This window comes from Thamnophis sirtalis, unplaced genomic scaffold (genome assembly GCF_051295495.1).
Source record: "Thamnophis sirtalis isolate CommonGarterSnake01/CBP01778 unplaced genomic scaffold, rThaSir2_p1.2 scaffold_8, whole genome shotgun sequence".
Classification (NCBI taxonomy): Eukaryota; Metazoa; Chordata; class Lepidosauria; order Squamata; family Natricidae; genus Thamnophis; species Thamnophis sirtalis.
This window is the reverse complement of record NW_028261388.1, coordinates 45,245,252-45,259,157: the sequence shown is the minus strand read 5'-3', so window position 1 is coordinate 45,259,157 and position 13,906 is coordinate 45,245,252. Positions and strand designations below refer to the sequence as shown.

At 35.4% G+C, this 13,906-nt stretch overlaps 1 protein-coding gene across 3 annotated transcripts in view; it reads right to left on the bottom strand.

Annotated features, from left to right (window-relative positions):
- The window catches only part of USP25 (ubiquitin specific peptidase 25), a 73,268-nt gene that overhangs the window by 16,744 nt on the left and 42,618 nt on the right, over positions 1 to 13,906 (bottom strand). For all 3 annotated transcript variants that reach the window (XM_087721531.1, XM_087721533.1, XM_087721532.1), the window contains 6 exons: positions 13,524 to 13,672; positions 6,187 to 6,314; positions 3,423 to 3,518; positions 2,883 to 3,044; positions 557 to 762; positions 171 to 241 (listed from right to left, as the gene is read on the bottom strand). In XM_087721531.1, the coding sequence (XP_087577657.1) occupies positions 171 to 241; positions 557 to 762; positions 2,883 to 3,044; positions 3,423 to 3,518; positions 6,187 to 6,314; positions 13,524 to 13,672 (812 nt within the window). The remainder of the gene's footprint in view (positions 1 to 170; positions 242 to 556; positions 763 to 2,882; positions 3,045 to 3,422; positions 3,519 to 6,186; positions 6,315 to 13,523; positions 13,673 to 13,906) is intronic.

The window sequence follows — 13,906 nt, the reverse complement described above, 5'->3', positions numbered from 1 at the left end:
GGAATTGGAAAGTATATGACAAGGTCTTGTTTGTGCTAAAGATTCATAATCTCCAAAAATACAGGCATTTTACATTGTGTTCATAGTAATGTAAATGTATATGTATTTAGACTCTTAACATGTACAAAATGCATCACGAATAAATGTTGTTATACAGAAAGAGTACTTACTTGCAACATTGATTTGTCAGAGTACATTAACTCAATTGTTCTCTGTATTCTAGCTATGCTTTCTTGCAAATCTAAAGTAACAAAAAAAGTGTCATATTCTAAAATAATTACTGTGAATTATCTAAAATTGAATTTTTATAAATAAATTGTATCATAACATTGGCTTGTTCAATATCAATTAGTATGAAATATTATTCTATCACATATCTTTAACCATTATCCCACTCATCCATCCAATTTATAAAGTTACCATCCATTTATCCAGTGAACTCTGGGAGATGCTATATAAATTTACTTTTTATTCAAATGCTGTTGTTTTTTATTATCTAAATGTTGTTTCATTCTCAAAGTATGTATATAGTTTAAGGCAAACTCCAAATTTGTACCTCTAGTATCATTTTCCACCTCTTTTCTCCAACGGTGTAAACAGCCCTCTAGTACTGATAGCTCCTCTTCAGTTATGTGCCGTGGTGCTGGATGCATGGGTAGGTCTGGAGGAATCCGTGACTGTGTAAATGGCTTGTGTATAACTGATCGCTGGGTAGGTGCTGCACTCTGTGTTTCTGTAGAAGGCCCCTGTTGTTCTACTGTGCTACATTTGTTAAGAATACAAAAAATTCAGTGAAATGTATTTTTCCAAATATTACTTAATATTAGTAAAATTACCGTATTTTTCGGAGTATGACGCACCAAGATTTTAAATAGGCAATTTTTTTAAAAAGTAGGTAGGTAGATAGAGGGAAAGAGAGGGAGAAATACAGTAGGTAGGTAGGTAGGGAGAGAGAGAGAGAGAGAGAGAGAGAGAGAGAGAGAGAGAGAGAGAGAGAGTAGGTAGGTAGGTAGGTAGGTAGGTAGGTAGGTAGGTGGGATAGATAGATAGATAGATAGATAGATAGATAGATAGATAGATAGATAGATAGATAGATAGAAATACAGTAGGTAGGTAGGGAAAGAGAGAGAGTTGGTAGATAGGTAAGTAGAAAAGAGGGAGGGAGGGAGGGAGAGAGAAATACAATAGGTAGGGAGGGAGAGAGAGTAGGTAGGTAGATAGGTAGAGGGATGGAGAGAGAGAGAAATACAGTAGGGAGGGAGGGAGAAAGAGAGTAGGTGGGTAGGTAGGTAGATAGAGGGATGGAGAGAGAGAGAAAAAAATACAATAGGTAGGTAGCAGAGGTGGGTTCCTACCAGTTTGCACCTATTCGGTAGAACCGGTTCGTCAAATCTACCGAACCAGTTAGAAGAGGTTCCACCAGTGGACCCGGAAAGCAGGCCACACCTACAGAAGAGGTTCCAAAAATTTTTGAAACCCACCACTGGTCCTTGGATATGATTATTCTACACTATCAAGCTCATATTTATAAAAGTGTCTCTGTGAAAGGTAAGGATGACTACTGCGTTTGTGGTGCAATCAGAACATTGCGTGTGTTGAAGTTGTTTTAACGCAAACCAAAGATGCCTTTAGTTTACATCATATTCTTATGCATGCCAGTGCTGTGTGTGAGGTAATTTACGGTGGTTCTGACAAGTGTTGTCGGCATCTTCATATACAGTCACATGGGCGGCAAGCCACTCCCATCCAGTCACATGGGTGGCAAGCCACTCCCACAAAGGAGGCCACACCCTCAGAGTAAGTTCGAACAATTTTTGAAACCCATCACTGGTAGGTAGGGACAGAGCAAGAGTAGGTAGGTAGGTAAAGGAATAGAAAGAGAGAGAAATGCAGTAAGTAAGTAGGGAGAGAGAGTAGGTAGGTAGATAGAGGGATAGAGAGAAAGAGAAATACACTGGGTAGGTAAGGAGAGAGAGAGAGTTGGTAGGTAGGTAGGTAGATAGAGGGGGAGAGAGAGAAATACAATAGGTAGGTAGGGAGAGAGAGAGAGAGTAAGTAGGTAGGTAGGTAGGTAGGTAGAGGGATAGAGCAAGAGAGAGAGAAATACAGTAGGTAGGTAGGGGGAGTGAGAGTAGGTAGGTAGGTAAAGGAATAGAGAGAGAGAGAAATACAGTAGGTAAGTAGGGAGAGAGAGAGAGAGAGAGTAGGTAGGTAGGTAGGTAGGTAGAGGGGGAGAGAGAGAGAGAGAGAGAGAGAGAGATACAGTAGGTAGGTGGGGAGAGAGAAAGAATATATAGGTAGATGTTTCCAGGTGTATTTATCCATGTGCTGGAGAAGGAAATCTGAAGCACCTAACACTTGTTTCTGCTGGCACAGCGCTTGATCAATGTAATTCTCATCAATCACTCTAAGTAAAGAGCTTTCCGAAAGCAAAAAAAAAGTTTTTGCACTCTGCAAACATCCCCAAAATGGCCCATTTTTTTTCAAATAAAAGGCATGAATAGCCTGGGGGTGGGGGCTTGCAGAATGCTCCGGGGGGGGGGGGGATGAGCAAAAAGTGGCCCGGTTTTTGTCAAAAAAAATCCATTCATAGCCTTATGGAGGCTTATAGAGTGCTGCTGGGGGTGCAAAAATGGCCCCTTTTTTCTCATTTCTGCCTTCCCCAGCCCCCAGGAGGTCTCTGAAAGCCTCAATAAGGCTATGCACAGCCATTTTGGTGAAGGGGGCGGGGCTTCAGGAGGCAAAAAAATGCTGTATTCGATGTATAAGACACACCCAGATTTTCAGTTTCTTTTTTGAGGAAAAAAGGTGTGTCTTATACTCCGAAAAATACGGTATTTTAGACTATATTATATGAACAGACCCATCAGAGGTAGTTTTACCTTGGTATTGCATGTGTTGACAAAGGACCACTAGGAACAGCACTAGTACTAAGATCCTCAATAGGAGATGTGCATACTGGTTTACTTGATGCAAACTCCAACGCATACTGTAGGACATCTACCAATGGGAATCGTTTAGGACCGGAACCGTAGCTTAAATATCTGCCAAAATATATCAAATGTTGTCATTAAAAGTGTTCTAAACACAGTCATTTTATAAACAGGATACATAACTGTGATTTCTAAGAATGAACAGTACAGGTCTACAAAAGAACACAAACAAGACAGATGCCTTTCAGCCGAGTAAAATCTTTGAGATAAGCAGCTACCATTTAGTAGATTAAATTTAAAAGATTATTTAATTGATACCTCTTGGATTATTTTAATGCCAAATGCATCAATTAAAATTAGCCTAAACTCATGAGAGACAATACGAAGAACTTCTGGCAGTGAAAGCTACCTATGATATATGAAATATAAATTTTAAAAAGTCAGTAAACTAAATTCTATTATCTTCTACTGGTGAATGTTCTATGTTACCTTTCTAATCGCTGCTGCAATACTGTGAGGTATTCTTTCAGTCTCTTGATTTCATCTCTTTTTATTCGTGTAGTTTCTCTGTTTTTGTGCATATACCTATTAAAACAAAAACAATTATGATTCATCTGCAGCATAGTTTAGCAATGTGGGCACTTAGTACTTCTGCTTACCATTAGTGACATTGTTTAATTCTGGAATTTTGTGCGCAATTGAAATAGGTGAAGAAATCTGTTCTTCGTTTTCCAAATATGACATTATATTTTCAATTGGTCAAATATTTTTATAGATACATACATAAATAGATGGCCCTTACATGTTCATCTTACATCATAAGGCAACTGCTTTTGAACAGCTTTTTATAGGTATGGCAAGGATGGCAAACTAGTGGAAAAAAATCATGTTTATGTATTGTTTCACCTTTATCCAGATTCAAAGCTTTTATTTCCATCTCCAATATATTTGTGTATAGAATGATTAACAATATAATGCTGGATAATGAGGATTCTTAAGTCAGATGGCAATCAACATTCTACTGAGGAAAGGCTAATCATGTTTACATTTAAAGCTTTCAGAATGTTGCCATATAGCAGCGATGGTGAACCTTTTTTGGGTCGCCTGTCTTAAGGGGGAGGAGCGCAGGGGGGGCGTGCGCAGGCGTGCCACACCCATAATGTAACATGCAACCTCCCCCAGTGCACATGCAAACATGAGAGGCACTCCCCCCATTTTTCCATGCTTTTTTTGCCTCCCCAGGCTCCAGAGACTTTAGAGGAGCCTGGGGAGGGTGAAAACAGCTCCCCCCCCCCGAGACCCTTCAGAGGCTTCAGAGACCTTCAAGAGGTTTCCCTGAAGCCTCCAAAGGGCAAAAAACGACCCTATGAGCAAACCGGAAGTCCGTTCCTGAACTTCCAGTATGCCCGTAGGGTTGGTGTTTTGCACTCTGGAGGCTTCAGGGAAACTCCTAAAGCCTCCCAAGGGAGAGGTTCTTTTCGCCCTTCCCAGGCTCCTATAAAGCCTCTGAAGCCTGGGGAGGGCGAAAAATGGCTTTTAAAAAGGCTGAACTCAGCTGGCCAGTGCGCACATGTGTGTTGGCCAGCTAACAGGGCAACACCTTGCGTGCCCTGACAAATGGCTCCGTGTTCCACCTGTGGCATGCATGCCATAGGTTCGCCATCCTGGCCATATAAGAAAAGAAAACCAAAAGCTGGAAAGCAGAAACATAAAAGAATGAAAATGGGAAAGAGCAGGAGAAAGGTGAAATTAAAAAACTATAAATTGATATCTTAGGCAACAGTTAAATAAAATGGATTGATCAGAAGTTTCAATCTTTCAGTATGAAAGACTATTTCACACTATTTATTACTAAGAACTTAAAACAATGAAGGAATGCATTGCTTTTATAGTTAGGAAGTGTATAGCAAGAACAGTACTTGGTTACAATACAATCAATGATTAAATACCGATTAGATTCTGTGAACAATCCTTTAATGTGATGATCATTCCAGTTTATATTCCAATCACAGATGCAGAAGAAGCAGAGAAGTGTTATGACCAAGTTCACTTTGAAATCAGGAGACAATGCAAGCAATATGTGTTGCTTGTGACTGAAGACTGAAATGCCAAAGTTGGAAATATTAAAAGGGGAATAGAGTAGAGTAGAGTAGAGTAGAGTAGAGTAGAGTAGAGTAGAGTAGAGTAGAGTAGAGTAGAGTAGACTAGACTAGACTTTGGAGTCTTCTAATCCAGCTCCCTGCTCTAGCAGGACAACCTATACAAATTTAAATAAATGACTATCTAGTCACTTCTTAAAAACATAAATGCAGTTGGATTGTATAACGTATGAAACTGAAATGAAGGAGAAAAAGTTATCAATTTCTGCCACTCTAGATGTTTCTTCAGTTAATACTATCTTAAAACACCGAACTGAAGAGCTCAGTTATAGCATCAAAGACATGGCCAGGTGCTGGCTATGGAACAGATCATAAATTACTCAGGTTTCAAGGTAAGCTAAAGAAAAAGAAAGCCAGACTATTTCCACAATAGGATCTTGAACATATACCCACCATTGACAAAGAAAACATCAGGATCACGAACCTCACTGATAAAGAACTAGAAGAATTATGGTATGAACTTAAGTAATTAAGAATGAATGTGAAACAACAATGCCAAACATGAAGAGAAGAAAACAAGCTGAATATCAGACAGCAGAAATTATCAACAAGACAGAAGTCTTGGAAAGGAACTGAGAATTTCAGAAAACTGTTAGAAAAGATAAGGAGCAGCATTACAGCAATATCAATATAGATACTGATGAGAGAAACACGCAAGGAAAAACAAGGGATGCCTTTCAAATTTAATACATAAAGATCTCTGAACTCAGAAGAAGTTCCTACCTCAAATAGCTGTTAAAGGAAGCCAATGGACAGATAATACTCTATTGGAAGAGGTTAATCTACATTCTAATAGCAAAAAAAGAAAATTGAATAGAGTATGCAAATTATTGCATAATATGCTTAATTTCACATGCTAATAAAATAATTGTTAGGATCATCCAATATAGATTAGAGCCCTACATGGAAAAGAGATGCCAAATGTCCAAACTCTAATTTTTGTCGTAAGAATAAATGGGGATGAAATGGAAAATATATTTTTCACAATACTATATTAAATTGTAGCAACTAAAAGAACTGATTATTAGATTATTATTCTCTGAATATTACATCCAAAATTATATTATCCTATCAAGTTCTATAATGAGCTATACCTGTCCAGGTATAAAACCGGAGGGAATTCTAATTTGTTGTGTATCTTTTCTGGCCTTCCCAAAGCTTGATTGAATTCAAATCTTGAGAGCTCAAAGGTCAAGACCGGAGGTAGCTCAGTAAACCAGTGCTGGCAGAAAATAGAAGAAAAAATGTATTTTAATCACATCAAATTTTTTAAAAGTTAACTGTCAACTTAGAACATATTTCTATATTCTCAGGAAAAAACATATTTTGCAACATAGATTGATACAATCGAGTCTTACCCAACTTGGTGCCCTTAGATGTGTTGGACTACCACTGTCATCCTCAAACAATATGTTCAAGCTATCCATGGTACTGGCAGATTTTTTTAAAGTGGGGGAAATGATATATATGCTTTCAAATAATGCTTCTACTGTTAATAAGATCCGGAACTTAATAAAAATGGCAGTCAATTAAATATATGTTTGAACAATGTTATTCAGGAAATTCATACACAAATCCAAAGTATGTTGAAACGGCAAATTACATTAAAGATTGAACTGTTAGCATACATTGTTTACCTTCCACAATTTTCTGAAACTAAAACCTGTTTTTAGGTTTCCATCCACTAAACTTTCATGTCAAATATTATCACAATGACTATACAAACATAGTGTAGTATCAGTACCTACACTAATATTCTTGTTTATCAAATTGGCTTTATTAAAAAAGACTGTACCTTGTCCAAGGTAATAATTGATATCTCTGCAGCAATCTATTTTTATATCATGATCAACAAATATGTTTGTTTATTCATTCCCTATTGATAGTTCTGTGAATTGATACTATGCAATCTGACATGTTCAAAGTTAAAAATTGATTAAAGTGCTACAATAACACGTTAAAATTGGAAACAGCACTCCAGACTTTTTTCTTTTTTTCAGACATATATTTAATCTAATTTACTGACCTTGGAACATTATATCAAAATGTGTCAGATGCATACAAATTTCAATTTTGCAGTGTCTGTTTTTCTAGATAATGAACAGATCTGTTCTCTTTATTCCAACTCACTAGGCTGAATTTTGGATGGAGTAATTGCACTGAGAAACTCTTTAGTAAAGGTGTTGTCCTAGAACCTTAGAGAAGACCAGGACAAAAAAATGGGAAAAATGTTAACTACAAAGAAAGCCCAATAATTGTGGAGATATTTTTAGACACATTTAGACACATTTTGGCCTACTCCAAAAGTAACTTGCTAATAAACTTATGCACATATTTCCTTTAAGTAGCTACGGCATAATAGAAGTTAGCGAACAAAGTGAACATTTCTATTCATTCTAGTTAAAAGATCCAAAACATTGGTCTGGGATATTACAGATAGGAGATTTCCAAATCTGTTCAGACATGAAATTTTTCCTCAAGACATGACTGCCGATTTGTTGAGACAAAAATCTATGGTTTAAGTTTCTAACATAATGTTCCATATATTACAAAATTGCACATAATGGTCATTCACGTACAAAGTATGAATCCATCATGAACCAAATAAAAATATTTGACAAACTTTTAATACCCACCACACACACCTGAATGTCTTTTTCATACAATGTTAAATATTACAATAAAGAGTGGGGAGTCTTCTTAAGTCCAATATTATTCATTTTATTAATGCATTCCTACCTGAACAACCTGGATTTTTTATGCTGGTTCTAGTAACAACCCTGTCCTGAAGATGACACTCTAAGACACTCTATCTACATAAACAGTGAAGAACAAGAAAACATTCTGACTTATTGGATACATTTAAAACTTCAAAATTTGCATTTCTCAATTTATCAATGGTATGATAAATTATAAGAATTCCTAGAATATCAATATCTATACATATTATCTTCAGCTCTTAAATTTGGTGTCCTTTTTTTACTATTCTTGGTCTACATAACTAAAAATAAGATATGGCACCTAATTTCTTTTTAAATAAACTGCCATTGGTAATCGTTGAACATATTTTTTAATATCTCTGCATAAACATGATCTGTTTTCCACATAATTTGTAAAATTATACAAAGAGAACCAATTAAACAAATGTTTAAAATCATACTTAGAAAAGTGATCCTAAGGATATACATGTGTACATATTTTTCTCAATAAATAAATGAACAATGTTTAGTTGATTAACAGATCACAGGGCATAAATATGAGGAACTATTAAAAATTCAAAAGGGTTCACAAACTTTTAAGCACCACTGTAAATATATGTCAACAATTTGAAGGACACTGAAATTTATTCTAAACAAAATTTTGACTAATTTATTCCAATTAATATATCGAATTTCTAATACATTAATGTATTGAACATTTCCTTGCTTCTTTAATATAGTAAAAGCTCTGTAAAATGCTAGGTTTTGAAATGTAAAAAAAAAATAAGACCAAGATAAATAACTTTGGAATTTTTTCCACCTTTTAATAATATACATATAAGATGTATAATTTAATTGAAAAACAAACCATAACACTAAAAAAACTTATAATAATGTGATTGCTTAAATATGCACACCTTCTTACAAATAAAAAAGTGGCTGTTTTCAGAGTTAACCAACTGAAGGGGAGATGACCAAGCTGAGTCCAAGGGAGATACCAAGCATATTATTGATCTCAAATTTCTTCGCCGCCCACAAGAGATCTAAGTCCAGCCACCTTGAATTCTGTTGACTTATATAAAGTCAGGTTGCTATGACTATTAGTGGTTCAGATTCTTGTAGAAATTGTTAGAAGGCATTAAATCAATATTAATTTCAATCACTTTGGGTCCTGATTTCTTGCATATTCAAATTGACGTTAAAATAGAGGTCAGTACACATTTGCCAGATGAATGTGATCAAGTCCATTTAAACTTCAGGTGCTCTAGCAGGATTTTTCTGACATTTACTGAATTGCTTTTTACAGCAAAAACCATCATCTGCAAAGAGCTTACAAAGCATCAAAGGAATCTTATTGTTGGAAGGTATTAATCAAGAGAAGGATACAAAATAATTTCCCAGACACTGGATATACCATAGAACACACTGAAGACAGTCATCAACAAGTATAAAAAATATGGCACAACAGTGACATTACAAAGAACTGGATGTTCCTCCAAAACTGATGAAAAAAACAAGAACACTGGGGTCTAGGAGGCTGTCAAGAGGCTACAGCAATATTGAAGGAGCTGTGGCAATTTCTGATTGTTGTACATGTGACAACAATCTCCCATATTCTTCATATGGGGTAAGGTGTTTTTCTTACAAAGAAAAACATCCAAGTCTGGCCAGATTTTGCAAAAACCTACATCACATCTGACAAAAGCATGTGGGAAAATGCATTAAGGTCTAATGAGACCAAGATTGAACCATTAATTCCAAAAAGTATGTTTGTTGCAAAAGCAACACTGCACATCACTAAAAGTACACCATATCCACAGTGAAACACTGTGGTGGCAGCATTCTGTTTTGAGGCTGCTATTCTTCAGCTAGAACTGGAGTTTTAGTCAAGGCAGAGGAAATTTTGAACAGTTGCAATTATTTTGGTACAAAACTTTCAGGCCTCTGCTAAAATGCTGAAGATGAAAAGGAATTTCCTCTTTCAACACGACAATGACCCAAAACATACCTCCAAATCAACAAAAGGATGGCTTCACCAGAAGTAGATTAAATGGCCCAGCCAGAACCCAGACATGAATCCAATTGAAAATCAGTGGGGTGTCTGAAAGGGCTGATCATACGAGATCCTCTTGCAATTTGACAGATTTGGAGTAGTTTTGCAAGGGACTGCAGTCAAATATTCCCAAGGCAAGATATACCATGCTGATAGACTCCTACCAAAAGACTGAATGTTGTTAGAAAATCAAAAGGTGATTCAATGAAGTATTAGTTTAAGGGTGTGCACACTTATGAAACCATGCTACTTATGTTTTTTATAGTTATTTTTTCTCTTAAAAGTTTCAGTTTGTTTTTCAATTGAATTGTACAGCTTATATGTTAAAGGTGGAAAAAAAATTCTTAAGTGATCTATCTTGGTCTTATTTTTTTATATCTCAAAAATCTGGCCTTTTTACATATATCCTTTAAGTCTATATGTACTGTATCTTTTTGAGTGAACATTATGTAGTGGCCATCAACACTTAATAATAAATCTGAAAGACAGAACACTCATAATAAGAGCATAGAACTACTTTTTATCAATTATCCTATTGAATTATTTTAAGAAGCTCTAGAAAGGTTAAGGAGCAGAGAATGGTTACAAGCTTTTGTTACAAGTTACAATCTCTTACCATTTTGTTCTTGAAAATATTATTTTGCCCACTTCATGATTGCTCGAAGAAACACTATGCATAACCATTTCAAGTAAAAATATTTTATTTTCCATTAAATGAAACACACACAAACAAAAATTAGAAACCCTAAACAATTATAAGTCTCTTTTTTTCCTGAAGTGAAGAACAAATATGGAACAATGATAGGGTGTATTAAGATATAGGTCAAATGAAGCCATACAACACTTAAGCTTATATATGCTGTGCAAAAGGAATTAGGTTTAATGAATGATAGAACCGGAAGAAGGCCAACCCTGAACTAGGTAAGATAGCTTGAAGCCATGGCTTGAACTAAATATTGCTTAAATGATATGGAAAACTTTCTGAAGCGCTGCGGACTGAATAGAACATTATATAAAGTTTTCGCTAGGCTTTTCTCTCAAGTCAGCTATGACTTATTTACAACCAACATTCACAGTATGGTTATATCACAAAAGATATTACACACTCTGAGAAACTACTTCCAATTTTTATATAACTATTTTGAGACAAAATATATAGACAGCTATGTAATAGTGCAGCAATTGGATGTGGAAAAACAAGATTTATTTTAACAGAACATTGATACATAAATGAATTTTAACATGTAAATTTACGCTATTATATCTTGATTTATGAATGTATTATTTTTACTTCTAGTGTGTAAATAATATAAATTATTTCTACTTTATTTATTTATTTTCATTTTAATATATGCCAGAATAAAACTGATCACTCTTAAAAGAATTTTAAACTCTGTATGAACGTAAGAATAAAGTTGTTTTGGGAACCAAGAATAGAGCATTTTGAGTAGACTAATTTATTATTTGATTACTGAGACAGTAAATCCCATTAAGCAAATCCCATTAAGAACAAAAAAAAAATGGCTTAACAATCCACAAATACCAGTTTTAATTAGAAGAATAGTGATGCAATGAAGAGACATTGAGAATCCAAACAATAACAACCAATAAAATTGGAAATGACAAGAGCCAGGTTGGTCTAATGATAAAGGTATCAGGCTAGAAAGCAGAGCTTTTGAGTTCTAGTCCCGCTTAGGCACATAAGGCAGCCAAGTGACTCTGGGCCAGTAGTTCTTTTTCAACACACAATATCAGGCTGGGAGAAAAAGCCTACAATTCTTTTCACAATCTGTAGATCAACACTCGGTTGAACTGAAAAAAAGCATATCCTCCACATGGTCACATGCTAGGAGGAAGAAAGAATAGAAATTGAGAGTGACATAAGAATAGCAATAGCAATAGCAGTTAGACTTATATACCGCTTCATAGGGCTTTCAGCCCTCTCTAAGCGGTTTACAGAGTCAGCATATTGCCCCCACAGTCTGGGTCCTCATTTTACCCACCTCAGAAGGATGGAAGGCTGAGTCAACCCTGAGCCGGTGAGATTTGAACCGCCGAACTGCAGCTAACAGTCAGCTGAAGTAGCTGCAGTACTGCACTCTAACCACTGTGCCACCTCGGCTCCTAAGCAGAATGGCCAGAATATAAAATATGCTGATTCTGAAAAATGGGGAGTTTTTTTATATGCTGAATAACATTAGGCCTTTAGCTTTTGTCCCAAAAATGTCAGGAATAATTTTTCTTAGCTAACATACTGTAATTTTTCTCTTTTTACTTTTCTTAACTTTTCTCTGCACTTTTCTCTAAATTTGAACGCCATGTAGGAATTTGCAACTAATATGAAGATATTTTCCTTTATGCTTATATATTTATAACTTTTAAGTATGCATATGTAAGTGCAAGTTGGATATAGTGGTTAAAGACATCAAGTTAGATACCAAGACTTGCCTTAGGAATAAAAGCAGATGAGTGACTGGCCCAGTTACATTTCCCTATGTATATTCACATTGGAATACAAAAAAATAAACTTTTAGCACTTTAAATATTGCATCATATAAATTAATCTGCCACTGATTATGCTTTGACTAGTTTCTCATTTATTTGAATTTAATCATTAAAATCATCTGATTTAATATTTTTATTTTATATTATAAATTGTATGAATAGTTTTATATCATGATTTCAATGTTTTTCTCTGATGTCAACAGTATGTTGACATCAGTTATTTTTACTAGGTATAAGTATTGACTTCACAGTGGTAGAGACTAACTTGATTCTGCACCTAATAACGGCAGCAAGACTGTTGGTGGCGCAATACTGGAAGAAGGAAGACTTGCCTACAATTCAAGAATGGACATTGAAAGTTACAAACTTAGCCGAGATGGCTAAAATATCAGCATATCTTAAAGATCACTCAAATGAGAGATATAAACGAGACTGGAAAAAATGGATTGACTATATACAAAATGAATACGGGACCAAGAAATTCCAGTTAGCCTATGCTTAAGATCAGAAATGATTTAAATTATTTAAAGTTAGCTCAGCAAGAAGAAGCTAAGATCAATGTAGAGATGTCATTAATTTCTTTATTTCTTTTTTCTCAATAGATTTTAGACTGTGTTTGTTAAAAATCCATACCATGTACGGATTCTGGGAAGTCGGGGGGGGGAGGAGGAGGGGGGTTGGGGGGAGAGGGTGGAGGGAGGGAGGGAGGGGTATACATTAGGCTAGACAAGAATTTGATGGTAAACTAGAACTATTTTGACACACACAAAAAATTGTACTCCGATGTCTCACTGATTGAGGAATGATGAAATGTTTGTTTTAAAAGAAAATAAAACTTTTGAAACATCCAAAAAAAACCCAAAAAACCCAGTATGTTTCTAGTTCAAATATTGTTTTTATTTACTTTTTTTGTGAAATTTTGATTCAATGATTCCCTATCAGGTTACTGGAACAACTGAGGATAAAATAGATAAAATAATCCTGCTTCCATATTTTAGACACAGACAGACATTCTTAAATTCCAGAATTGGTTGAGATCGAAATAAACATAAACAAGTACATGAAGCTCATCTTTGTTTGGATAAATAAATGATTTGCCAAAATATTTTGTGTTATCTACATTTTGAATCATGGAAAGGGTTATGGGTATTGCCAAATGTATAATATCACTTACCTCCTGACCAGATTTTCCAGAATTTTCTGAGTGTAAAGATTCAATTTCTCCCTCAACCATGGCAGCTTCTAGGCACTCATGAAGATCTTTGAAGCCATTAACTTGAAGTGGATATTGGCCAAACATCTCCGTATTTTCAAATTTCTTCCCTTATCAGAAGAGGGAGATATAAGATTTCAACAGGAAACATACATAGTCAACCCTACTACCTTTTTATAAAGCTGTTTAAAGATGACCTAACTGATCTATCAAATATGATTTCAAATGTCTACTACAAGTGAACCATTGTAGCAATAGCAATAGTACTTAGACTTATATACAGCTTCATAGTGCTTTTACAGCCCTCTTTAAGCAGCTTACAGAGTCAGCATATTGCCCCCAAC